The 27,093-nt window shown below is 23.9% G+C and overlaps 3 protein-coding genes across 5 annotated transcripts; 2 read left to right on the top strand and 1 right to left on the bottom strand.

The window, feature by feature from the left end:
- Positions 1 to 1,675: 1,675 nt before the first annotated feature.
- LOC126905851 (E3 ubiquitin-protein ligase UHRF1-like) lies at positions 1,676 to 7,137 on the bottom strand. Of its 2 annotated transcripts, none has more exons than XM_050685962.1 (13): positions 6,794 to 7,137; positions 6,567 to 6,720; positions 5,974 to 6,141; positions 5,458 to 5,660; positions 4,520 to 4,869; positions 4,274 to 4,460; positions 3,983 to 4,205; positions 3,713 to 3,924; positions 3,493 to 3,636; positions 3,199 to 3,355; positions 2,862 to 3,143; positions 1,928 to 2,026; positions 1,676 to 1,866 (listed from the first exon to the last, which is right to left on the bottom strand). In XM_050685962.1, exons 2-13 carry the CDS (start codon positions 6,714 to 6,716, stop codon positions 1,720 to 1,722), a joined length of 2,322 nt encoding a protein of 773 aa, XP_050541919.1. In that variant the 5' UTR covers positions 6,717 to 6,720; positions 6,794 to 7,137; the 3' UTR covers positions 1,676 to 1,719. The 2 variants fall into 2 exon arrangements, with proteins under 2 accessions (XP_050541919.1, XP_050541918.1); XM_050685961.1 differs by having other exon boundaries at positions 6,815 to 7,136.
- A 127-nt stretch (positions 7,138 to 7,264) lies between these two features.
- On the top strand, positions 7,265 to 12,551 carry LOC126905853 (vacuolar protein sorting-associated protein 45). Its single transcript, XM_050685964.1, has 12 exons — positions 7,265 to 7,567; positions 8,027 to 8,225; positions 8,300 to 8,449; positions 8,510 to 8,646; positions 8,727 to 8,837; positions 9,051 to 9,185; positions 9,250 to 9,390; positions 10,489 to 10,626; positions 11,052 to 11,210; positions 11,269 to 11,364; positions 11,843 to 11,976; positions 12,183 to 12,551. Exons 1-12 carry the CDS (start codon positions 7,475 to 7,477, stop codon positions 12,385 to 12,387), a joined length of 1,698 nt encoding a protein of 565 aa, XP_050541921.1. The 5' UTR covers positions 7,265 to 7,474; the 3' UTR covers positions 12,388 to 12,551.
- Positions 12,552 to 17,855: 5,304 nt separating this feature from the next.
- LOC126904219 (NF-kappa-B inhibitor cactus-like) lies at positions 17,856 to 26,179 on the top strand. 2 transcript variants are annotated; one of them, XM_050683001.1, is made up of 8 exons: positions 17,856 to 18,060; positions 18,181 to 18,313; positions 20,711 to 21,029; positions 22,850 to 22,955; positions 23,932 to 24,133; positions 24,541 to 24,629; positions 25,530 to 25,709; positions 25,779 to 26,179. In XM_050683001.1, exons 2-8 carry the CDS (start codon positions 18,271 to 18,273, stop codon positions 25,839 to 25,841), a joined length of 1,002 nt encoding a protein of 333 aa, XP_050538958.1. In that variant the 5' UTR covers positions 17,856 to 18,060; positions 18,181 to 18,270; the 3' UTR covers positions 25,842 to 26,179. The 2 variants fall into 2 exon arrangements, with proteins under 2 accessions (XP_050538958.1, XP_050538957.1); XM_050683000.1 differs by lacking the exons at positions 17,856 to 18,060; positions 18,181 to 18,313 and having other exon boundaries at positions 20,221 to 21,029.
- Positions 26,180 to 27,093: the final 914 nt, after the last annotated feature.

Consider the following 27,093-nt stretch of genomic DNA (forward strand, 5'->3'; position numbering starts at 1 on the left):
TTATAAAGGAAAGTTTTTTTAAGATATTATTTTATACGATTTTAATGTTAAAAAACCTCATACTAATCAGGCCAATTACAATTGTTGCAAGAAATTTTTCAGTTTTGCCATTTAAACTCAAGACTTAACAAAAAATTGAATTTATAAAGGAATTATTTATATGAAACATCATAAGAAAACATTTAAAATATGAATTAATGTTATCATTTTTTTAAGTTAATAATGTACAGTTTTTGAAGAAAAAACCTTAACAAGATTTTTTTTAAAATAACATTTTAAATGTCAATGACATTACAAATCTGATGTGTAAACAAAATATTGATTTCGATTTAATAGTATTAAATTGTGTTATACAAAAATTAATTAATAAAGCAAATTTCTGTAAACATTTTTTTTTTGCAACAAGTTTTTTAAAATGAATTTAATCTTGAAGAACTGTATAATTATTTATATAATAATAATATAAAAAATTCAAAATAACAATTTAGAATATATATATTAATTATTTAAGTAGCATTACTTTTTTGATTTTTGAGTGGTTAAGTATTTTTTTTATCTATTCCTTATACGGTACAGACTATATTTTTAATAGCAACATACATACAAGTTCATATAACAGAAAATGATCCAATTAAGAAAATAACTAATCTATAACTTTTATCAGTAGATTAAGTGTTATGAATCTAAAAAAGTTAGGATGTTAACCACCCCTGGAAATAATAAGCAAAGTTTTTAAATCTTTTTAGTTATCAATAAAAAATTTGATTTAATAAATATATTTTTTTTCAACATTCTCAGTAAGACGATTAACAATGCAGAAAAATGTTTAATGAGCAAAAAAAAAAGGAAAAAACTGTTGAAATATTACGCTCTTGTTCATCACAAAAAAAAAATTGAATACACTACTGTTATCAGCTAGTCATTTTCAACTATATGAACTAGTTAAATATCTATTTTGCCATATAAATATTAAGTTGGTATCCCTACAAGGGATAAAGGATAGACCTAAAAAATATTTAACCACTCAAAAATCTATATATAAATTACTTAAAAAAAATCAAACAATTTTTTCCAAAATTGTTATTTTACAAGAAATTTATAAGTTCAATAAATCAATCATTCAATATATAAATATCAACTAACTTAAATCTAACAATGATTGCTATAAAAAATTAATTCATGTTAAATTAAATATTCATATTGAAATGCATTTATTTAATTGAATAGTTACAATATTTTATTTAAAAATGTATAATTTATAAATTCATTTAATTTCGAATTTCGAATTCATCAGTCTTTAGATGGAAATAAATAGTACACCATGTCAAAAATTGTTTGATAGTTTATAAATGTATATAAATTACATAAAATAATAGAAAATTAAATCAATGCGAATGATAAATTTTATAAGTAATAAAATTGTTTAAAAAAAGGAATATTTTGGTTTTATAACACAAAAAATAGTACTCCTAAATTAATTAACTTAAAACTAATTACAATTGTACAAAAATTACTACAAGAAAAATTATGATAATTTCTATTATCTAACAGTCATTTTATAAAATGTATCAATAAAAAAATAATATCAAAATTTCATATATCATTACTGCTGACACCTAGTTCTCAACAGCATAATTAATTATTGTTTTATTATGTACAGATAAAAAAAAGACTATTAAGAGATGTAATTCGTGTTTATTTTTATCTAAAATTAATATATTAACGACCCGTACTATACCCTGGAAATAAATATAATAATATTTCAGCCAAATTACTATTGATGGTCATTGAATAGCTCTTTCCCAGTTCAGACCTACATGAAGGGCATTGGTATACTTCAGCATTAAATGATCTCTTCAAACATTCCTATAAAAAAAATTAAATGTAGACAATGTAATGAAATAGAAAAAATCAATATATAACTCACTTTACAAATATTGTGGGAGCAATCAGTTGTAATAGGTTCAAAAACAATATCTTGACAGCAAATACATAGAAATGTTTCTTCAACTCTATCCAGGAAAGCCTAACCAATAAAATTATTAGTGTTTACCATTTAAAATTATCTTTCATGTAATAAAATCTTTTATAATGATAACTGAAATATTTTGGAATAATTTTATTGAATATATATTATAATGATATTATTATGTGTTATATTTTATTGGATATTTAAATATTATATATACTTAAAGCAGTGGCATATTTAAAGAGTTATGAAAACCTGTCTTTAACAGGTACTTTATTTAATTTTATAACTTAATTTTTCTGATTATGGTAAATTTAAACATTATTATTAATACATCAACTACATAAAAAATCAACTATGTACATTTGAAAAATATGTCTGTACATCAAAGATACATTAAATAAAATGTTCATTAAAAAGCCATTTCAAAATAGCCTTACCATGTTATTAAAAACAATTTGACTTTGATTAAAGGCCTAAGCATAGGTTATTTATGTTGAATACATAACCCCTATCCTATTATTTTTTTAACAGAGAAGGGGATTGGAACTTTTCCCTCTCACTTATACCTCTACTTATGATAGTTAACCTTAGTTAACAGACTTATTAGTAAGAATAATAATACTATTATTATTTATCAATTAGATTTTATTTAACTGGAGGGATATTATTAGTTTGTGAGAAAATTTTCAAAACATATATATATATGACACCCCCTTTAAAAAATATTACACATGCCATTGGCTTAAACATGCTAAGTTTTTAATTAGTCATTAGAATAAAACCCTAAAGAATGCACAACAATTTTTCAGTTATTCTTATATTTTTTTTTCAATATTGTACATTATATTAAAATATTATGACAAAAAAAAATATAATTATAATAACATACTTTTTTGCCTTTTATCATCATTTCTTTGCAATCATCCCAATATTTCTTATTCAATTTATCAGCATCAATTAGTTTACTAGCTTCTTTTTCAAGTTCGTAATGTATTTTAACTTTCTTTTCTGGGCATTCTTTATCATCTTCACTATCTTGTGTACTTAAAGAAACACTGTCAAATTGTTCATTCTCTTCTGCTTCACTATCTTTTAAAGATCTTTTTCTCTTTGACCCAGGTAACTTATTTTTTGCTTCATTAATAACAACTGGTATATAATTTTCTGGAAGCTACAAATAAAAAAATTACTGCACTGTCATAAAAATAATTTTAATTTGATCATACAATTGTTTTAAGACCAAGTTGAGCTATGCGTTTTTTTCCAGCTTCAGTCCATGGAGCAGGAGCAGGATCATCTCGTCTCAACACATATCGCCAAACTGTAAAACCTGATATTCCAGCTTCAGGATAATACTTTACTACTTTATACAAACCATCATATCTAAAAACATATTAAAAACTAGTGTCAACATATAAAAAAATTAAATTCCAAAATTATTTTAACTAGTATACATTTTTAAAGAGATTTCAAGAAATTTTCTATACACATTAGAAGTAGATGAAAAATATTATATCTACCTATTTCCAGTTTCAGGAGCATATTTGGAATGTTTACTAAGCTTATAATTCCTTACAACTCGAACAGGCTTTCCTTTTTTCCAATCAACAGCTGTAGCTCCTTTTTCGTTGTCAATTTTAGCATTACAATTAAGTGCTAAAGCTCTGGAAAAAAAAAATTAACTTGTTTAAATAATGATAAATTAAATTACCCTAAGATTCTCAACACTTTTCAATTTACCTATTGTATCTAGTCAACTGTTGATCACAGCTTTGTAAAGCTGTTCGTTTATTACCAGATAAGTCTCGTCCCCCTGAACCAGTATACAAAAATTCATCCCCATTATCAACATCATCTTCATATCCACCACTTAAAACAATACTAAATGCACCTTGATTATCACGACCATGGATTCCACCAACAGGAGGTCGATGTATTCCTGCTTCTGATACCTTAATACAGAAGATTCATTATTTATAAATTTAGAAGGTATCTTTGATTATTACTTACTTGTACTCGAAATAACCATGAAGTACCAACTTCTACTCCAGGAATGGGACCAAAATGGTTTGATGGCACAATATTACACTTTTTTGTTCTACCAACACAAGCCATTCCTTTACCCCAATCTCGTGTAGATGTAGATGCAGGAGTATTTTTCTTTTTAGAACTTTTTAATTTGTCACCAGCTTTGACAATTTCATTTTCATCATTTTTACACGAAGGACAATACCTAAAAATCATTTAATTATTCATTTATCATTTTTTAATAAAACAATAGTTATTTTAAACAAATTTCACCAATCATCATCTTGAGGCAATTCTTTTAATGGTGGATCAAGACAAGTCATATGATATGGATGATTACATTCATCACACATAAGTTGTTTATCTTCATTTTCTTTTCCACCACAAACACGGCATCCACAGTCCATACAAATTTTATCAGCATTGTCCTTGCACTTTATACAGTATAATGCGCCTGCTCCTAAAATTAAATTATAAAGAGTTCAGTGAAATAACACAAAAATTCCAAAAAGTATTTACTTTCTGTTGTAGGTTTAGTTTGCATTATTTTATTATCTTCAACAGTTCTTTCAGAAAGTAATTTATATTTTTCTAATTGAAAAATATCATCAAGAAACATTAAATGACAGTTATTTAAAATAGCATTATCTAGTCCCACAGAAACATCTCCAATGACTTCTCGACCTCTTCTATTAGTTTTAACTTCTTTAATTAATACATCATACCAATATCCTCGTTCTTTAGGATATTCTACATTGTAATTCATAAGAACTCGATCGCCAGGTTTTAACTCGCTAAATGGCAAATATTTATAAGCATATGGTCGAACTTCTTGTAATTGAACTTCTGTTGGTAGCTCCTCAGGACAGCTGAAACAAATTTTGAAAATATTTTAATCTGTAAGCATTATTTAAGGTCTAAAAATTTATGTAACAAATCTTTACCATTTCAGGTTATATAATATGTACAAATATCAAATATAATTAATACTAATGCAATTACTTAATGAGTCACATTTATAATAATATATATAATATAATTTCTTGTACAATATCAAAATTCATTACTAACTATAAGATATTAATAAAAATGAGAATTGTTAAATGAAAAATAAACTCGCTATTCTCATATGAAACAATGCTTTCCAAGATTAAGTATCAACTTTGTTACTATTATATTTATCAGGTTATTAAATAATTTTGTGCTACATAGGATGAATTTCTTATAAACATATATATAAAAAAAAATTCTGTAACTTAAATCTATAACGTTAATCTCAACAAAATTTAAAACCAATTTTCCATATGTTCAACAACTTTTTATAGAGGAAATAACTTTTATGTAGTTCATATAGTTCTTTAAAAAATTTGAAAACAAAATGTATTATTAAATATAACTCTTTTATATTATATTTATAGAATTATACTAAATTATTCATATTATTTCTTGATACAAACCCATCTATTTCTGCCACATAAATCAAACCATCATTTTGAACTGGACTTTTAGGATCACTATGCTTATCATTTGGTGATCTATCTTTTTTAATTTTAGTTATCTTTGCTAAAAACCATGAACCATAATGATAATCTTTAATATCAACATAATCACCAATTTTAAAATATTTTGATAAATGAGAGGCATCTTCATTAATTTCATCCTTTAAAAAATTAAATACTAACATTTTACTAACTAATTTAATACCACAACATTTTATAGTGAATCATCAACTAGCTTAAGGTAGTTGCATTTTTAACTGTTGGGTATAAAAGTTAAATAACTAACTTGAATACCTTATTAAATAAACACATACTTTGGTGAATAAATAATTATCATAAAACTCAGTATAAGGTGTGCTCATAAATTTTTTCAGTCTATGTCCACCTTTTTAATAACTAAAACTAAACTACTTATCAAACAATATATTAAACAAAATATTTAAAACTCAAATGACTTGAAATATACTAATATACCTTAACATCAGAAGTTGAACTGGTAGTAGCTTTTTCTTTTTTTGTCTTATTAATTTTAGTTGTAGACTTTTTTACTAAGCTACTATCAGAAATAATTACTTTCTTCATCAATTGAATAACATCATTTATATTAATATTGTAATCAAACAATCTATATTGGTCATCCAACTACAATTATAACAAACTATAATTATTTATATCACTTTATTTACAAGTACAAGAAAAATATTTTTATAAATAAATATTTAAAAATAAAAAAATATGTATACTTAAATATAACTTGTAATTCATTAAGATTACTTTATGTATTACTAAAAAATTCTTCAATTGTACTATATATAACCTATATTTCAAAATATTTTTAAAAACAAAGTTTTTAAACATATTAAAATGTATAAAATGGTTTATGAAATATATAGTAGAACTCATGCTTTTATTAATAAATGACTGTAAAGAAAATAACACCAATGAGATGGATTAGTTTATTAAGTGAATGTTATACAAAAATATTAAATACCATACATAAATTTATTGACAGTCTAGATCATGAATAACCTGTTTTTAATTGTCAATTTGGTAAAAAATGTTCTCACCTGTTTACCCGCAAAAAATAATCTTTGCAAATCTGGTTTAACTTTTAATTTTTCTTCGACAAGTTTCTTAAATTCTTTAACAACCATTGTTCTCGAGGTGGGAATAGTGACTGACACGCCAGTGTCCATCATTCTTACTTGTACGTACATTTTACTAAAGTTAAAATTATATATTAATATTAATAGAAATATTTTTTATAATGATAATAAACAATAAGTAATTTTACTCAATAAAGTGAAATTATTACCCGTTTTATTGAAGTCAAGTTTTTAATGTAAATCAACGATCAACGTCAATAATGAAAACTTTTTAGGTCACAATTGCAAAAATTTGAAACTACTCATTATTCTGTCAAAGAATACATACTACGTCAACTACTTTGTTAACACTTAACGTAATCAATAAATATCAATAAATAATAGATAAGTAAGCTTTTTTATTTTGACTCTAAGGCGATTTGAGCCAAGACATTAAAAAAATTAGAATGATAGGAATCATTTAACGTCACAAGCAGAACAAAAAAAACAAATAATTTTTGGCGGGACACAGATGAAAAATTAAATCACGTAAGCAGTAGCGCTCAGTGGTATGAGTTTACGGTAAGGAAACCCATCTTGTAATAATTTCTGTGATAACGTGTTTAATACTTAGTGTGATTATAAGGATTGATAACGTGTTGTGATAAAAAAAATCATTAGATGCCAAACCATTAAATATAAGAGATTTATTATTTACAAATTTAAAATATATATCTGGTTATTACTATTTAAACTATAAACAGGAAGTTCCTAATAATTTTTAAAATTAAAATTTATTTATTATTGCCAATTTAAATATATAATCACTTATCTATTAACTTTTTATCTACGGTAATTCAACTCAACTTATTAAACATTCACTGAAAATCATGGATTTAATTCAAGCTATAAAAATGTATATTAATAAAATGACTGAAGATTGTGGTCCTGGTATGAAAGTTCTTCTAATGGATAAAACAACGGTGAGAACTTATTACACTTAGTATTAGAAAAAAAAGTATTCTGTAGAAAGCCTAGCACTTATCCAAAATTTTGACTAATATATCATACAAAATTAAGTATTATTTGACTACCAAATTTTACCACTTTTTTTCAATTGAAAGAATCTATAGAATTCAGAATTTTTTTATTTTATTTCAACTTTTATGTAAATAAACTTAAAAATATGTTAGGTTAATTAATTATCAATTATAAACTTTTTTCATAATTTAATTTATACAATCCCCTTTTGATTTTAAAAGTAATCATATAACAGTCCATGTTTCAAATATGTTCTTTAATCAGAAAAAATTTCAATTGTCTCATATTTTTTTTTTAAAGTACCCTAAAATATAGTAATCTGCTGTTTTGATGTCAATGTAATTATTACTGCATAATTTTCTTTTTTAAAACAATCATAAAATTAATTTTTTAATTTTTAGACTAGTATTGTAAGTGCAGTATATAGCCAGTCAGAAATATTGCAACGTGAAGTGTATCTTTTTGAACAATTAGACTTGAACAATAGTGCAGATAATATGTACCATATGAAGTGCATAACATTTTTACGACCAACCAAGGAAAATGTTTCACTATTATGTAAAGAGTTACGAAATCCAAGATATGGTTATTACTATATACGTAAGTAAAAATTTTTTATTTTTTATTTTACATTATTTGATTATATAGTATGATTAAAAATTTATAATTTTAAGATTTCAGTAATATAATATCAAAATCAGACATAAAAACAATTGCTGAAAGTGATATTCAAGAAGTTGTCCGTGAAGTGCAAGAATTTTATGCTGATTTTTTAGCAGTCTCTCCTCATCTTTATACTTTCAATATTTCTTCTTGTGGACAATGTAATTACAGAATTCAATTTCATTTAAATTATTATTTTATAAATATATTTTTACCATAAGGTCTCTCTTGGGACCCACTTCAATTAACACGTTGTGCCCAAGGAATAATTTCAGTTTTACTGTCTTTAAAAAAATGTCCATTGATTAGATTTCAAGCATCTTCCAAAATGTGCAAACAATTATCTGAAAAAATCAAGGTATAAAGCTTAAAAAACTAATCATTAGTCTATCACAGAAATAAAAAATTGGCTGATGTAATATTTTTTATTATTTGTAGGAAGTATTTTACAAAGAAGAAAATTTATTTAATTTCAAGCAAACAGATATTCAACCACAAATGTTAATTCTTGATCGTAGAGAAGATCCTGTCACACCATTACTAATGCCTGTAATTTACATTATATATTTATACTTAAATAATTTATAATGTTTTTTCAAACAGTACTTAAAGTCTTGTATTTTATATGTGTATTTAATATATCATGAAGTATATTTCTTAATAAATGTATTTTTGCATTTTTCGTTATCATTAGGTTTATCTCAGATTATGTATACATTTTTATTACTTAACTTTTAAAGTAAATTAAGATGTGATTTTTAGTGGACATATCAAGCAATGGTTCATGAACTATTAACCATTAACAACAACCAAGTTGATTTAAGTCATGTGGAAGATATCAAACCTGATTTACAAAAACTATTGTTATGTGCTGAACAAGATGATTTGTATAAACAAGTATATTTTACATTATTTATTAAAGTATTTTATTATGTAATTTTTATAAGTTTCTCTTATCTAGAACTTGTACAAAAATTTTGGAGAAATTGGTGAAATAATGAAGTCTTTAATTGATGAATTTAAATTAAAAGCAAAAAGTCATCAAAAACTTGACACAATTTCAGACATGAAAGCTTTTGTAGAAAATTATCCTCAGTTTAAAGTAATTTAACCATACTAGTTTTATATTTGCAAACAAATCACCAATAATTTATATGCCCAATTTATCTGATTTTTATTCTTAGAAATAAGTGACACAATTAAAGTCCCCACATACACCACTGAAAATCATAGTTTTATTTAGTTTTTCTAATTAGTACAAACTAATATTATATTTAGATAATTAATGAAATGTATATGTATAATTAATGAAATGTAAAACTTCTGAATGTTAATAAATACAAAGAGTATTCAAAAAGTAAGTTTCTCTAGTCTGGCATTTCTCTATGACATCACCTAGTGGGCTCGCATCAAACATAGTTTTAGTTTAAGGTTTGCCGATAAAATTGGAACTAGTTTTAGTGCCCAAAAATACATTTCTCAGCAGTACGAACTTGGCAATCATGAAATTAATAGTGCAAAGTGTGTTTGGTTGTGAATTATGTGTGTTTATCCATTTTTTTTTTCTACAAAAGGGTTAAATGGTAATCAGATTCACAGTGAATTAGTGACTATTTATGATAATTACTGCATGAGTGTGTAAATTATCCAAAGATAGCACACAGATTTTCTCAAGGGATACACAGAAGTGCATGAAATACTATCAAATGAAAACAACCTGAAAAATTGTCAAAAAAAGTTGCGACTTTTCATGACAACGTTTGGCCTCATTCTGCAAAAAAAATACAAACATTAATACAGAAATTCCACCCATACTACTCTCCTCTAACCCCGTACCAAGTGACTCTAATATTTTCCAAAAGTTGAAAGAAAGCTTAGGTGGTCAGCACTTAACTTCAAACAAACAAATTGAGAAGGTCGTCAAATTATAGCTCCAAAAATCAGGCACAACTTTTATTAAGGAAGCTTTATTTAAGCTTGCAAACAGATACCAAAAATCTAATAAAGACCTAGGCGACTGTAGAAAAATAGTTTAAGAGTCGAAAAATAAAATAAATTTATTTGTATAGTCCAAAACTAGTTTTTTATATTTTTCCCAACACAGGGAAACTTACTTTTTAAATACGTCTCATAGTTGTAGAACTAATTGAAATTGCAAATTATTCTAAAAAACTAAGAATTCTACTTTATTTTATTTTAGAAAATGTCTGGTACTGTCTCCAAACATGTTATTATAATGGAACAACTTTCAAATTATGTGTCAAAAAAAAATCTTCTTGAAGTATCAGAACTTCAACAACAAATTGCTTGTAACATTCAAACTTCTCAGCAAGCACAAGTACTAATTTTAGTTATTAATCTCCTTTGAGTATAAAATACAACATTTAAAAAAATTAGTAAAATATGTTTATATTGGTAATGTTAATAGAATTGTATTGAAAATTCATATGACTATGATAAACAATCATCAATTGCTCAAACTGAAATAATTATGCTTATAGTCTAAATACCAAAGCTTTGATTTAAAAAAAAACCTTATAAGGCTTGGTTGGCTTAAGTTGGAATCATTGTCCATATGTTGATGTTTGATTCTGTTTCATCTAACTGAATAGATTATCCTATTCTCTTTAACTCAAGCATTTGGTTACATTATTAATAGAATATTATATATAAATTGTAAAATGCATATACTTATTCTTAGATTAAATTAATACAGTTTTTAATTTTTATTCAATATTAAATGTTTTTATTCTTTAATTTTAGAAAATCAGAGAACTTATTGAAAAGGGAATCCCAGAAGATGAAGCAAGTAAACTAATTATGTTGTATGCTTTAAAATCAAATAGTAAAGACAGCAAAAGAGAATTATCCAATCTCATACAGCTACTTAAGTCTAAAAAAGTTCCTGATCATTGGCTAGAAGTAATAATAATACAAATAAAAATAATAAAATATTTAACTTAATATCAATATTTTTCAGTTAGTTACTGATATTTTAAAATACCAAAGCAAGACCTTAATTGATAAAGAAAATACTCTAGAAAGTGCTAAACAAATAACAAAACGATTTTATAAGGTATTGTACTTGTACTCATATATAACTGTCTTGTTGGTTCAATAAAATTAAAAAATAGCGTGTAATTTAGATTTTTGGTTTATTTACTTGTATATTTTTTATGTAATAAAACAAAAAAAATATCCCACACTAAATATAAATTAAACTATAAAACTAATAAATAAATAACAATTATAATATAAATATTCTAATGAATAATTGTTATGAGAAGGTAGTTAAGTTAAAAGTGGTAACTTTTTAGCTAACCAATAATTTGGAAAATTTTTACTTAATAATAAATGTTACTTATCAAAGTTAAATAATAGTACTATAGTAATTTACTAATGGGAATGAAAATGATACCATTAAACACAGTAGAGAATTTCTAATAATGATGATAAACAACTTGATGAGGACAAATTTTTATTTAAAAAATTTTCTTAACTTAATATTATTTCTTGTTTTCAAAATAATTTCTCAAGTTATTTCAATTTTTCAGGATTTAAAAGGAGTGGATAATATTTTTACACAATATGTTCCATTGTTAAAAGACATTGTAGAAGATTGGATTAAATCTAAGTTAAAAGAAGAACATTATCCATTTATAAGTGATATTAATCAGATGACAAAATAGTATGTAGTATTTTCAATTTTTTATTTAAAATAAGATAAATTAACCAATAATTTTATCCAAAAAAGAAAATAATAAATTATTAATTTTTATAGTTTAATATATATCTATTAAATTAATTTTTATAATAAAACGTGTTTCTTTAAAGTTAGAAAATTGTTTGTAATATTTATATAAATATTTATACTAAAAAAAAATTTTATTTTAGCAAAGTGCAAGATCTTATTGTATTTGTAATTGGAGGTGTTACTTATGAAGAATCCATGGCAATTCATCAATTAAATATGGCAAATCCACATGTTAGAGTTATTTTGGGTGGCAGTAAAATACACAATTCACAATCTTTCTTGAATGATATTAAAATGTCTACTTTTGGAGTGATTAAAACTAAACCTGGATCTCGGCAGTTATAATAAAACTATTTATGAATATTAAATTTTTTATAGTGATATTTTATACATTGCCATTTGTGTTATATTGTTACATGTATTTTTATGTTTATTTATTATTTTATATTTTCTTATTCTACAAAAACTATATACTTAATGACTATTAAAATTGAAATTAAAATGATTGATTACCATAACATTAATTTAATTACCTTTATAATTCTTTTTTTGATAAATATTATAATTTAATTTTTAAAAGTTATATAGCGATTGATATTATAACTAATATATTGTAAATATCAGTTAATAAATACCTAAGAAAAATTTAGATTCCTCCTTAAAATAATTTGTTACTATTATGACCTATACTTGTGCAGATAAAGAAAGGAATAGACCTTAAATACATCGTCATATCCAGGGGGGAGTTATGGTATAGACCGCCACCACCCTAAATTTTTTTTAAATATATAGAAACCTAACCCAACATATTTTGGACTTTTACCAAAAAAATATTGTAGATACGGCCATGTTTAAATAATGTGTATAGTTCAGGTGCATAATTAACAAGTTTTAACCTGGACTTAGAACTATGACCTTTTTTAAAAAAATAATTTATATTTCTGTTTAAATTGCTAAACACTAGTCAAAGTACGAAGAGTCCAATTACCTACATGCATTCAGGCTGAAACGTTTTATAATAGTAATATTATTTATTGTCAGATCTCAATCTAATCTAGTTTCAATTATGATTTCCACCTCAATTTTTTTTTTTATTATTATAATTAAAATATTATGTATTTAGTAAATATAACCAAAAATTAAGGAGCAAGATAAAAATATTTTTCAATCTCAAAAGATTAATGTAATCTTCTAAATTTCAGCAAGCTTGAAAAGTTTTTAAGTTTTAAAATACACTTATGAAATTGTTATTAAAAACTTTCTGAACATACTATAATGGTTAACATTTATGAAATGTCAAGGTTACTCTTCTGTTTATAGTGCAACCATGTGTTTTTTACTATGATACAATATAAACTAAGAGAAGGAGAAGGTATATGGCTCGGAATGTGCGACATACATGATTCATCTTAGACTCCATTCAATTTTATTTAAGAATTACATAGTGTTCACGTCACTGTCCATGAGCGAAATTCAAAAGTATCTGCTGGTGGCTAAACACACTAGAGACCACAAAATAACATACAGGAAACGATGATCGTTTCCTGTATATCACGTCGTGATGCTATAATTTTTGCCGAATAAAATGTAAACATCAAGCGTCCCACCTAAATATTATACATATTTTATGTATCATAAAGCGCCAATTACAGCCACAGTGATTCAGTTCTTAGAACTTATAAAATCATCACAAAAATTTAGTATAAATGAGCGATTCTTTGAAACAATCATATGGGCTTTTCCTAGATCAGATTAATATTCAACGTAAATACCAAAAAATCAAATTACTATAATTTTGACAAAAATAGTTTTTTTTAACTAACAGAATTCCAATTTCATAATGAAGAAAAATATTTACTATGATTAATTACATACATAATTAAATGTAAAAGAATCGTACATGGAAAAATAGAAGTTCCTATTTATTTTTCTAAGTATGTTATAGTTCAACAATGTTTTCTTAAAAGCTTAGCTTTCTTAGCTCAGTTATTAACGCGTCGTGCATCAGTGTGTACGTACCGGTTTTCGATTCCCGTTGCGCTGGGCTAAATAAGAGATTCTCTGACCAAGCAATAGCTTTTGGAAAGGACGTTAAACATGATTAAATTAATAAAAATAATTTTAGAATTTCTGGTTGTTAAACCACCAGCCCTTCTAAATATAGCCTATATGCTTTACATTTTAGTTATTATTTTCAGCTATCCAATAGATTACTATAAATATTTGTTCTATTTTCTATACTAAAAAATGTAAGATAAAATTAAAAAATAAATTGCACTTTTTCTACTCGTAGTCTTTTGAGCGATAATCACTTAAATAAAAATTCATACTTAATAGATACTTTGTAGAGGACATTATCTAAAGGACAACTTAAATGTTAAGTGTCATCTATATAATTGCAATAGCATGCCATGTAATGTGTTGACTACTAATTTGAACCAATGTCACTATAGTTACTTATTGAGATCAAGCATATTAATATTTTCGATATATAGCCGCATATGTCTTATCACATATTATTTTACATCAAAGCAGGAAAACCAAAGCTGTTATTATATTTAATGTCATTCGCCTTAAAAAAGAATTTCTAGGAGCAAGTAATTAATTTCTTCTTAGTTCGCTTTCTCTGCGTTTGGAAATACCCAAAGCATATTTGTCACTCTTTCTCTTTCAAATAGACAATGTTCCTAATGTTATGACAGCAATGCTTTACACTTTTGATTTTACATTTATTTGTATTTGTTTTACTCTTATAGAATATTCTGTTGACTAAGGTTATGCGATAATAACCTAATATGCTGACTATACTGTAACCATGTGTAATGATTTCAAAGGGTTTTTACATGACTGTATTTCTACAGATAACAATTGATCTCATTACAGAACAATTTACAATTTAGAAGAGTAATTATGATGTTATTATGTAATAATAAACGCGGCTTTCTTATATTACATTTGATGATTGCTGAAAACAATTATGTATTTGTATCATTGCCGTAAACCCTACTACCAATTTGGTACATAAAACTACTGGAGAATTGCGTTAACTTAAATAACTAGGTTTAATAACATACTAATAACTATAATTATACTGCTCCATAATTAGTTAAATAAATATTATAATTATCATAATAACAAACTTGACCTACATTTTATTATTATACAGCGTATCTCAAATCTAACTGACAACGCTTGTAATTTTTGATACAATTATCATTTTGATTTTAAATAATTATTGCTTTTAAAGTTTTAAAATTCCAAAATAGTCATTTTTTAACTCTTTTCTTACAAAAACTTTTAATGGATCGATAACAATTTTAAGTTAAGTTCTCATTAAATTACGAGCATTTTAATACATAGAGTGGTGAGGGTGGCTGCAGCTCATGATAGTGTTCGCATACTCCGTCCACATTTTCTTTTTTCTTATTAGTGATAAATAATAAAAGAATGCTTTAAACGTAGTCTAAGACAATAATTAATACGTTAAAAAAAACTTGTTTGATATATGACTTAACAGTTTAAAACGTCTAAAATGTCTTATAAGACCAATATAAAATTTGAAATTTTTGGTGTTCTAAATACATTTAAAAGGCGGTTTATATCACTGGTACATTATATATATATATATGTATGTATGTATAAATAGGCGTATTTAAAAATTTATTACGGGGGCCACAAAAAAACTTTTTTGCGTATTAAGATACATAACTTAAATTACTTTTTTCATCAGAACAAAATTAAAAAATATTAAAATAAATATATTTTAATATATTTTTAATTAAAATATATTAGTATATTTCTCTATACATTAAATACTTTAAAAATATTAAATATAACGTATTAAATATTGTATTAATATTTTCTGAATAAACACATGTTATCATCGATAACCAAACAAAAGTGAACATTGTTTTCAATTAATATTAAATCATTATGCATTATTACAATTCTTGATTAATATGGCTCTGGCAATGCGGGTGCACGTTACCTGTACTTCTTCTAAATACACAATTATATATATATACAGTTATCTTTTATGTAAGTAGTCGAATATTATTAATTAGTGTCTCATAATTTTTAAATTAAGAAAAGGAGGAGCAACCTAATTAGAAATTTGGATTGTAAGATATATTCATTTTTATCTTATTTAAAATTGTTTTATACCAGTTTTGATTTGTATAATTTGAGAGCCTGTTCGGTAGATTTTAAATAAATGTTATTTGCTATTGTAATATATTTATTTTTAATTAAGTATATATTTCGGGAATCCCAGATAGTTAAAATACAAACACAATACAATTTAAATGAATAACAACTTGTCACTTATTAGGTAACAAGCTGTTATTTTTATTGTGCTTAAATATGTACTTATTAACTTTAAGTTAAAATATCCATTAATGATTATTTTAGAAGACGAGTATGTCGTGCGTGTATCCTAAGTACTTTATTTTTTTAAACTTTATAAGTACTTGTATACAAAATGAATTCTGGAAGAAATAAAAACAATTCAAATCACTTAGTACATTTTGTAGTTTGATAAGCATTTACTATCGTTATTTCTCAGTTTAAGGTCATGATCAATTTTAATAATTTATACAATGACGTAAATTCAAATAAATGTAAATTTTAGATGGATAAATTATTTATAGGTGAAAACATTGTTAATTATGTATTAATAGTACATATCAAAGACAGAGTCATATTAAAAAGGTTCAGGGCAGGACTAAATATTTCCAATATTTCTGTGGAGTGGTTCGTAATGTAATAATAAAAATATTATGGGATAAAAAATGTTTTCATCAAATATTTTTGCAAAGTTTGTAACTGAAAAATATTTTTTTTAGAATCAAATTTAGACTGTTCGTACAACTATATAAATTTCATGATGAATACGTACAGGTCTATTTACTCATAGAGCGAAAAATAATAATTTCTTGATAATTGTCAAAATTAAATTAATACTAAATATGTATTTTAAAAACATTAAAAATAAAGTGCTTACAATATTGACCACATAAGATTATATCTTTTTTTATCTTATGTCTTATAATGATAATAATAGTTATTCATTATATTGATAAAAAAAAGTAGCTCTTTAAGATTGCCAACCTAACTTGCGAACCTTACGAATATTTGTGCAATCTGTTCATTAATTATAAAGTTTTCGTTATTCCATTATTATAAAAATGTACTACATGTATTCGAACTTATATAAATTAGAAGTTGTAATATTTATATATTAAATTTTTTGTAAGCCATTTGTGTCTTATAAACAATTTGCACCAGCCTTTAAAGTATTTTAAAAAATCCGGCTCTTTGAATGAAAAAAATGAGTATTTTTTTCAATTCAATTCAATTCAAAACTCATTCAAAGGTCCGATCCGGGTCCTAGGAAAATTTTAAAAGCTTTACACGGCCTTAGCCAATCGGACCAGGTAGAATAAGCTTAGTCCCCGCAGCTCATTAATACTCTGTTGGGTACTCTTGTCAGTTAGTTGTGTATAAACTACACTTAATGTTAGGAGCGTTTGGGTTTACTGTCTATTGTTACGTGCTTATTGTGTTTTTATAACAGTTGCTTGTAAGTTATTAACGAAAGTTGTAAAAAACTTTACTAGGAAATATAAACGATGGCGAGAAGAGGAAGGTAATGCTGTGTATTACGCATAAGGTACTATAATACGTGAGCAGGTCTCCTTCCATTAACAGGTGTGTGACCTCAGTTACGGGGAATCCCAATGCATAGCAACTGCCACTACTGCCGGTAAAATATCGTAGCTATGTCGATGGTAATGATTGCTTGAGCCAGACAACATGAGCACTGTTTGAAACCAACGGTTTTCCCCGATTATTACATGCTTGTTATGTGTATTCTGTTAAAATGTAACTTGTTCTAAAATATCGCAAACGATACTTGACATTCATTTTGTTTTTTACTTGTGTTCTGTTCCACAAAATCGGATGCATCGTTTTTTTCCTATGGTTCCAAGTTAGAACTTCCAAACATGCCAAACTATTGTCAGTTAAATTAACGTATATTCCTTATAAAAGTGATTATATTGTATTAATGTACAATTGATAATTATGTTGAATACAGTTATTATTCACGAATAATTAAATTAACTTACCAATTTGCAGGATAGATATTCATTGAAAGTATAAACTGAAAAAACGTTTTTTTAAGAAAAAATTCTAAACTGTTCCAATTATTATCCAAACAACGATATAATGAAGATGATGTCTACAATTTTGGTGCAAACACTACTCAAGGGTACATATTTTTTTACTTAAAAATATAGTAGAATATATGATAAAGGAATGAAAAATCCATTTACATCTATGAGCCAACAAGAATTTAAAAAGAAAAATTAAATTAAATATTTTGACATACAAATAGTGTCGATAAATTTTTAGAAAAATTACAATTTTTCACCTCCATATAAATTGAGAATGGATAATGTGTATCATTTTTAATAAAACAATATTTAGCATGGGAAATTCCAATTTAACCCCCACTCTCCTATCCTAATAAAATAGGAGATGTTTTTTCACTTTATTTGATTAATTTTTGTTTTATTGTTTATACATCCTCATAAGTACTTCCTATGACGTTAATGCTCATTTATTATTAAATATAACACATTAAATATCATTTTTCAGAACGTTTTATACTCAAAATTATTATCCATATTAAAAATTTTTTTTATTTATTAACTAGTATTACATAAATTAAATATAACATTCGATTAGGAAATTGGCCTAATTTGCTTAAAAACAATAAATCTATTAATATATTATTTCATGCAAAGTTAAGATCGTTCATAGTTATCTAGATTTCGATAATAAACTAATTTTTTTTAAAATTTAATGATCAAAATAATTCTATTCATTTACTTACCTTCTTTTGTAGTATTGTATTATTAAATTACAAGAAAGAATACAAGTGAGTATAGCTATAGAACCCTTTCATATTCGTGACAATATGCGTTTGGCTTTTTAATTTTATCTATTAAGTAATTATTCATCCTTGATTGTATAAACATTTGTACCGTTTGAATATTTACCTACGATGAATAGTTAAATAATTTTTTTTTTTTATAACAATGTTGTTACTTATCTTAATATGAGTCGTAAATATTTTTACATACATTCCTTCGTAAAAGACTAGGATTTTCCCGTCATTAAAATATTTTATGGAAAATATAAAAAAAATATATTGACAAATAATTTTTTAACGACCTTGATTGTAGAGATATGTTATGTAACTTCTATATGATGCGACTACAAAATAATAAAATACGGAACATGATTTTAATAATGTAATTAGTCTTATTGACCTTTGTAAATACAAAAAAAAGGAAAAATTCAAATCATACGTTTTAGTTTCACAATTATCACGATTGCAGAGGATCTTATACGTATATTTCAATATTTTAAAATTGAACTTTTGATTCAGCCATATTTAAATCAAAAAAATTTAATGTTTAAAAGTAATCAAAAATAAAATTGTTTTAATTTACCGTTTGTTTCAATTTTTATTTTTGGACAAAGCTAACTGCGTGGATCTGAAGGATATGTGTACTCGAAAAAAGTGTGCCATTAAATTAATTAGAAGCTCTTAAAAAATAAAGTTAATAAGAAATACTAGGTTGTCAATAATATATTAATAGTAATTCTTTCTAGTTGTTATAAAAACTACGACTAACTTATTAATAATGTTAAAATTGATAAAGTATTTAAATTGTTAATTAAAATAAAATGCTACAAAGATTTATTTATCCTAAAGTAAAAATTGTATATAAAATATTTTGTAAGTTAAATTCAATAAATTGTTAGGTATAGTGAGTGAGTACATAATGATAATAAATCGTGAACAAAATTTGTTTTTTTTTTATATTTCATAAATATTATTTTTGTTCTTTTTCAAAAATAAAAATTTTGCTACTGATAAGTCCCTGGTTATAATAAGTTATTGCAAAATTTCCTCTTAGTATTATTTATCTTACTAAACACTATTATTTCATTTAAAAACAATATGCGTAGGTATTTTAATGGTGGCTCTGCTGCAACAACAGAAATCTATATTTCCAACTAGAAAACATTTAATATGAAAACTATTATAAAAAAAACCCTTCACTAATACTACTTCTCCCACTAAAGTGATCGTCCGATCAAAATGTATACTAGTTGTACACTAAATAATTCCTACCTACTTTTCAGAAACAAATACATTATGATACCATATACTAGCGTACTGTAGTGAATACTGAGTAGTGACTGGTATCAAACAACGAATGCTCAGTTACTGTTTCGGAAATTTCGTGTGCGTGCATAATGTATTTTACGTAAATTAGAAACTAGGTTCAATTATTCGTTAAATATTATTTTTGAAATGTGCACTGTATTATAGTACTTGTAGTTTGTTTTACCAAATTTTAATCTAGTCTAATTTTGTATTGTGCTCAAAAGTTAACAGCTACAGTACTGTGATTATTTTGTATTAAATTAACTATGTTGCATAATATCACTTTCATTCACTGATTGCTGATACGTTTTTCTTCTTCACTCATAAGCCTGGATTTTTATCAGTTCTTTATAATTATAATAGTATAAATTTAAAGAATGTGGTCAAAAAGTAATGCAGACAAGTTAAAAATGGAACTTTCAGGCAAACGTGAAAAAATGCAAACTCTCAAGACCAATGTAACATCTAAAGATGTCATAAATGTTAAAATGGATTCTGGATTTTTGTCTGATGCTAATCTATCGTGTGATATGATTTCTAAAGAAAATATTGATGAATATGAATCAAAAAATGACACTTCTAATAAATATGTTACAAATAATATTACATTGGATAGTGGATTAGATATTGGAGAATCAGATTGCTTAAGTGAATTAGATATTGATAAGAAAATTAATTTGAAATCACCTAATAATAATTTTAATTGGCTATCACATTTTGAACCTAATGATGATGGAGAAACGTATGTATGCTTTAATGATAATAATATTTATATAAGTGGTGAATGTACTATATTTTTTAAGATAATTGAATTATTAGGTTTTTTTTCAATTAAGCAATTATATTATGTATAAAAGTTTATCAAATCTTAAGTAACATTAAAAAATTAAAATAACTTTTGAATGACCCACTGTAGTCTGAATTACATTTTAATATTTACATAAATCATAAAATATTATTTTAGTTAGATAAATTAAATTAATTTGATTTCTATAATTAAATTAAAATATTTAAACATATTCTGTGTCTTTTAGGCCTTTTTAATAATCAATAATCAATAATTATTAATCGATGGTTGATTAAAATTCCTATTATATTTAATAATCTGTTAAAAATATGTTTATGGCTTTAGATTAAAGTTTTTCAAAATTTATTTAAAATACTTTTTAATTTTCAATTTTTTGAATATTTTTAAATTTCATTCACATTAATCATTTTTTTGTTATAACCTTTCATTAGAAATTTTTGATATTTTGACTATATATATGAAATGTTCTATTGAATTAAATGAAACTTGATTATCAATTATCTGTTAGTTATATGCTAAGTAAATGACCAATTAATGAGACATATGACTAGCCGATAACAACTTTTGTATTATTATTTCAGAAGTTATTAATATTTTTATTCTTAGGAGGGAGGAGGAGTGTGGTCAAAAATGAGATTAAAAAAAGTAGCAACCACTCCTCACCATCAGTGATTATTTTAAATTGTTAAACTTCTTAAATACTAATCCTGAAGTTGTTAGTCGTTTCTTAATAATTACAACATTATCTATTAAATAAACTAATTAAATATGTCTGTTGCCGTTTAAAAAAACTAAGTTAACATTACTATAAGGTATAAAGGTTGAATATAAAAAATATTTAATAACAGATAAATGGTTATATATATGTAACTAACAAAAACCAAAAAAGAATTTACATAAAAAAATACCTCCTCAACTTCGCATCGATGCTAAAACATTATTTTAAGAAAAATTGAATGCCTAGTGTTTATAGAAACAGTCTGTATCTAAAGAAAGAGTGATGAAAATAGATGAATCCAATAACTTTTTGTACAATTACCATTTTTGATAATGTTTTTTTTTTAATATTATCTTCTTAGACTATCTTTAAATAATATTTTATTATTTGTCATTAAACTTTCTAATTATTTTAAGTATCATTAATATAAAATTGAAAAAAAAAAATACAAACTTAATTTTTTATTTTTGAAATAAGCATTAATTAGCTTTTAAAAAAAGAATGTTAATAAATCAATAATAATTTTAAGACGAGTATTCTTTTAAGTACAAACATATTAATACATAGAATGGAGGTGGGTGTAGCCCGTTCTAGATTGTGTATACTGGCCTATGTTCCATGTATACAATATACAGGGTGTTCAGTAAGTCAGGAAACGGGTTTATATTGTTCTCATTATTTGTAACAATGAGAACAATAGAAACCCGTTTCCTGACTTACTGAACACCCTGTATATTAAAATGCTTGTAACTCATAGAATATTTTTCTAAACATTGTTATTGCTCCATTAACATGTTTTATAAGTAAAAGACTATTTCGAAAATTTTGAAAAAAATATTCTTTAAATTAGTTTAAGAAGGCAATAATTATTTATAAACAAAATTTCCACAAAAATATAATTGGATTTGTCATATCTTCATGACTTACCTTGTATAACAAAAAAATAACATATTCCTTTTAGGTCATTTTTTTTAAATTTGTATATATTTTATTTAAAATTATTTTTAGTTAGAAATAAATTAAAATTTATTTACAGGCAACTTCATTTAACTATACTTAATGGATATGTAGAAGCTTCAATAATGCTAATTGATATGTGTCAAGATTCTAAGTATCTGAATATACGCAATGATATTGGACAAGTAAGTTTATTTTAATTGCATTATTAAAAAAAAAAAAACTGAAAATTTTTATGTCTATCTCTCAATAAAATTTTCTTAAACTTAAACATTAATAAATTTAGCTAAAATAAGTTAAACCCAACCATTTAATTAATCCTAATATAATTATAATTTTGAGAATTATATTGTTTTCATTTTTCTGTTACATGTTCTTGATATATTTATTATTTAGTATATTTTTGGCTCATCAACCAGTCATTTATGCAATTAGATCATTATTTATTTAATAAACTAGTGAATATATATGTTGTCATAAAAAAAAATAAAGTTCTGTACTTATAAGTTATAAGAGATGAACATAAAAAATACTTTATGATTGATAAATTGAAAAAAATATTACCTAAAAAAAACCAAATAAAATGATTTTCATTATTATTTTTATTTTTAAATATGTAATGTATGATAAATAACTCACTTTGAATATATAACATAATGGTCTACAATTTTTTGACAAATCTGATAGTTTTTGATTTACTAAATATTATGTGTTACCTTTTTTTTATAATAAATTTTTTAGTTTTACACTATGTTAAAATCATATATTTTATTGTTTTTAATAAAAAAATGTAGTAGAGATTGAATATGCATAATAAATGTACACCAATACAAGCTGTACCCACTAGTGCTACATTGTCAATCGAGGTATTGAAATGTTTGTAACTTAACCTAAAATTATTATTTATTAATACAAGTTTTTTTAAGAAAAGCTCTAAAATATATTACTTGAGATATATTTTGAAATTTTGGAAAAAAATTATTTATTTTATAAATAATAAATTAAAAAATATAATTTTTTCATATTTCAAAACTGTAAATATTATTTTAAAATACACATAATAATTAGTAAATCTAAGGTTATTAAATTTGTTAAAATATTGAGAACCACTCGCTTTCTATATTTATGTATATACTTATTTATAATATGTTTACTTTTTAGACTGCCCTTCATCTAGCTGTTTTGACCAATCAATGTGAATTAGTTAACTATTTATTAAAAGCTGGAGCCAATGCTGAAATTATAGATTGTAGCGGAAATACAGCTGTACATTTAGCTTGTTACATTGGAAAATTGGATATCCTGCGAATTTTATCTAATTATGTGCTGCTACCAAAAATGTTAGATGCTGTAAATTATGATGGTAAATAATATATGTTTTATAAACATTTTAATTAAAAAAGGAAATACTATTAATTAATTATATGCGATAATTGAAAGTATAGTTCTTTAGAATAATTTGAAATTAAATTAACTATAAAATAAAAAATTGAATTAATACCAAAAAAATATTCTAAATGCCCCATTATCATGTAAAAGTGCTATATGTTTTAGGGTAAAATAAAAATGTTATTTTTATTTTTTTGATAGTAGTGATAGGTTTAAAATATTAAATGGTCTTACATTTTTATCAACATTTATTTTTACAATTTTCTTGAGATTTAAAAAATAATAAATTTCTTCAAATCAATTATTAGACATATAGCACGCTATTGATATTAAGTCCTCCATTGTATTTTATCATTATTAATTTTAATTAAACACTTTTAGGTTTAGCTTGTATTCACATAGCTACGATTGCCAACCATCAAAATGTAGTTAAGTTTGTTGTTAATAATGCTCGAAATGTCAATGTCACTGTAAGTTGAAGAAAAAATATAGTAGAAAAAAATAAAGACTGTAGGTTAGAAATTATCTAACTGATGACTAATAACTTTTGATCTACTAGTATTAACTGGTATTTGGAAATAATTTAATAACAAAATATATTCTTTTAGTTTAGTAGTTTTTTTACATTTCTACAGTTTAACATTATTAAAATTTGGATTTTATTATAATTTTTCTATAATATCAATCATTGGTCTACTTTCTCTAAAGAATATCTTACTATGTTAATATATTAACTGTAATTACTAAATAAGTAAATTTTATACAGTACAAATTAATAATAATCAATTTGATTTAATTCTTTTTGTGTCAATAATTATTTATTATTAATTATAATTTTTCAAAATTTTTATACATTAATAATTTTACCGTAGAGTTTAGTAAATTATTTTTAAATTCTACTATTTGTGTTGGAATAAAATTACAAAATATTTGTTATCAAGGTAGTATGAAATGTTTGATTACTTCTTCTTTTATCTTTATTTCCAAATCATTATAACATATATAATAAAATAATTATAAAAAAATACAAAATTTTAACTAACTTAATAAAAACTCTAGAAACTTAAATAATAGATTTTGATTTCAATTATTATTTTTTAATATAGTAGGGTAGTTATAGTGAAATAGAGTTGCCAGTTAGATCTGTTCCACTTTGTAAATGTATAAGAATATGGTTTGAGTCTTAAGGAAGTACTATCAATTTTAAAACATTTGAAAGCCAACATCCTAATATTTTATATTAATTAATATTATCAGATTTTTAAAATAAGTCATCAAGTATTGAACAGTATTTTCAATTGAATCCATGTCAAATTTTAAAATATTTAATTTGTTTATAAAATTTATAATTAAATGTTGATATTTTATAGGACTATAAGAGTGGATATACTGCTTTACATTTTGCTGTAGCTCTCAATAGAGCTACACTCATTGAGTGCCTTGTTGATAAAGTAGATCCCAATGTAGAAAGCTATGCAGGACAATTAGCATTTGAAGTAAATGACTATGAATATGATGATGATGAAGAAGTAGATGTAGAAGAAGAAATTGTAATTTTATAAAGATATTATTCTAAATTTTTTACAAAATTGTAATAAAGGTTAAATTTTTTTTTCCAGAGTTTAGATCTAATGAACTCCATCAATGCTCTACAACTCTCTAACAATAGTATCAAATGTTAACATTTAAACATATTTATCAATTTTAAATCCTATTTTAGAAAAGTTAATGACAACCATACATATTTCGGAGTTTTTTTAATGTAATAGTTAAAGTAATTTTTAATATTTCAACTTTTTTATGTTAGTAAATTATTATTGATTATATGTTGTGAATTTTATAATATAAGTGTTATCATTGTACTTTTAACATACTCAAAATTAATTTTTGTGTACAGAGTATCCTCTTTCAATGTTTCTATTATTGTCTAAATATTTGTAGTATTATTCTTAGAAAGACTTGATTTTTAATTATTTCTGAAATTATTTATTTATTTTTGAATAAATGTTGTCTATGTGTATATATATGTGTAATCATAACTAATAATAATTAATCAATGTAACATATGAAAATTTATTTATAGTGGCTAATTCTAAATGTGATCCAAACTATATTAAATAGCAAAAAATCTGTAAAATTTGTCATTTACAATATATTTATCACTTACTTACAGTAACAACTCAATTTAAAAAAAAAAAAATGTATGAAATATTTTAAAATATGTGTGCTTTACTTTTATCCTTTTCTAACTAGGATATATCTATTTTTAATACCGTAAAATAATAAAATAATTATGTAAATATTCAAATTTTAAAATGCTTTAAGAATTTAACTACATATCTTTAAATAATCATTTTGCTACCATTTTTTTTTTTAATAAAACTACTCTACTAAATGGTTATTTTGAATTTTCTTTTTAATATATTTCATAAATGCTTAAAAATTTTATTTTTTTAATAAATTAAAAATATTACTTATTATATTTAAAAACCAAAATCATAGCAATTTTTTTAAAATAAGGCAATGAAAAAAATAGAATAAATGGATCAAACCTTATAAAATATGTCAGAACTTCGTGGATCACTGCATATATAATTGAGTCACAAAATTGTAACAAATTTATAAGCTTTTATGTGAATTTGTTATACAGGGTGGCCCACCACTCACTGACAACTTAAATAACTTTTGATCCAGTTAATATTTTTAGCTGATTTTTTTTTTAAATAATAGTTATACGTTAGGTCTATAGCTATATCTCAATAATTAATTTTTTTACATTTTATTAAAAATATTAATTATTTTTAAATTTTAAATAAAATGTAAAAAAAAAATCTAAGATAGCTATTTTGTAGAGTAGAATTTAAGAAAAATTTTAGTAAAAAAATATCTTATTAATATTGAGTAGTAAATATTCTGTAGCGTTTTGAAGTTTGT

The sequence above is a fragment of the Daktulosphaira vitifoliae genome, unplaced genomic scaffold (genome assembly GCF_025091365.1).
Source record: "Daktulosphaira vitifoliae isolate Bord-2020 unplaced genomic scaffold, ASM2509136v1 Scaffold_4, whole genome shotgun sequence".
Taxonomy (NCBI): domain Eukaryota; kingdom Metazoa; phylum Arthropoda; class Insecta; order Hemiptera; family Phylloxeridae; genus Daktulosphaira; species Daktulosphaira vitifoliae.

What these genes read in the sequence shown, in the direction of transcription:
- LOC126905851 (XM_050685962.1), bottom strand. Translation starts at nt 6,716, where the DNA reads ATGTACGTACAAGTAAGAATGATGGACACTGGCGTGTCAGTCACTATT. An exon ending in TATGTGGCAGAAATAGATGG is followed by an intron (nt 4,870 to 5,457) that starts GTTTGTATCAAG and finishes AATTTGTTTCAG; the next exon opens with CTGTCCTGAGGAGCTACCAA. An exon ending in CATGGTTATTTCGAGTACAA is followed by an intron (nt 3,925 to 3,982) that starts GTAAGTAATAAT and finishes TTCTGTATTAAG; the next exon opens with GTATCAGAAGCAGGAATACA.
- LOC126905853 (XM_050685964.1), top strand. Translation starts at nt 7,475, where the DNA reads ATGGATTTAATTCAAGCTATAAAAATGTATATTAATAAAATGACTGAA. An exon ending in AATTATCTGAAAAAATCAAG is followed by an intron (nt 8,647 to 8,726) that starts GTATAAAGCTTA and finishes TATTATTTGTAG; the next exon opens with GAAGTATTTTACAAAGAAGA. An exon ending in AAACTTCTCAGCAAGCACAA is followed by an intron (nt 10,627 to 11,051) that starts GTACTAATTTTA and finishes CTTTAATTTTAG; the next exon opens with AAAATCAGAGAACTTATTGA.
- LOC126904219 (XM_050683000.1), top strand. Translation starts at nt 20,665, where the DNA reads ATGTGGTCAAAAAGTAATGCAGACAAGTTAAAAATGGAACTTTCAGGC. An exon ending in CTCGAAATGTCAATGTCACT is followed by an intron (nt 24,630 to 25,529) that starts GTAAGTTGAAGA and finishes GATATTTTATAG; the next exon opens with GACTATAAGAGTGGATATAC. An exon ending in TAGATGTAGAAGAAGAAATT is followed by an intron (nt 25,710 to 25,778) that starts GTAATTTTATAA and finishes TTTTTTTTCCAG; the next exon opens with AGTTTAGATCTAATGAACTC.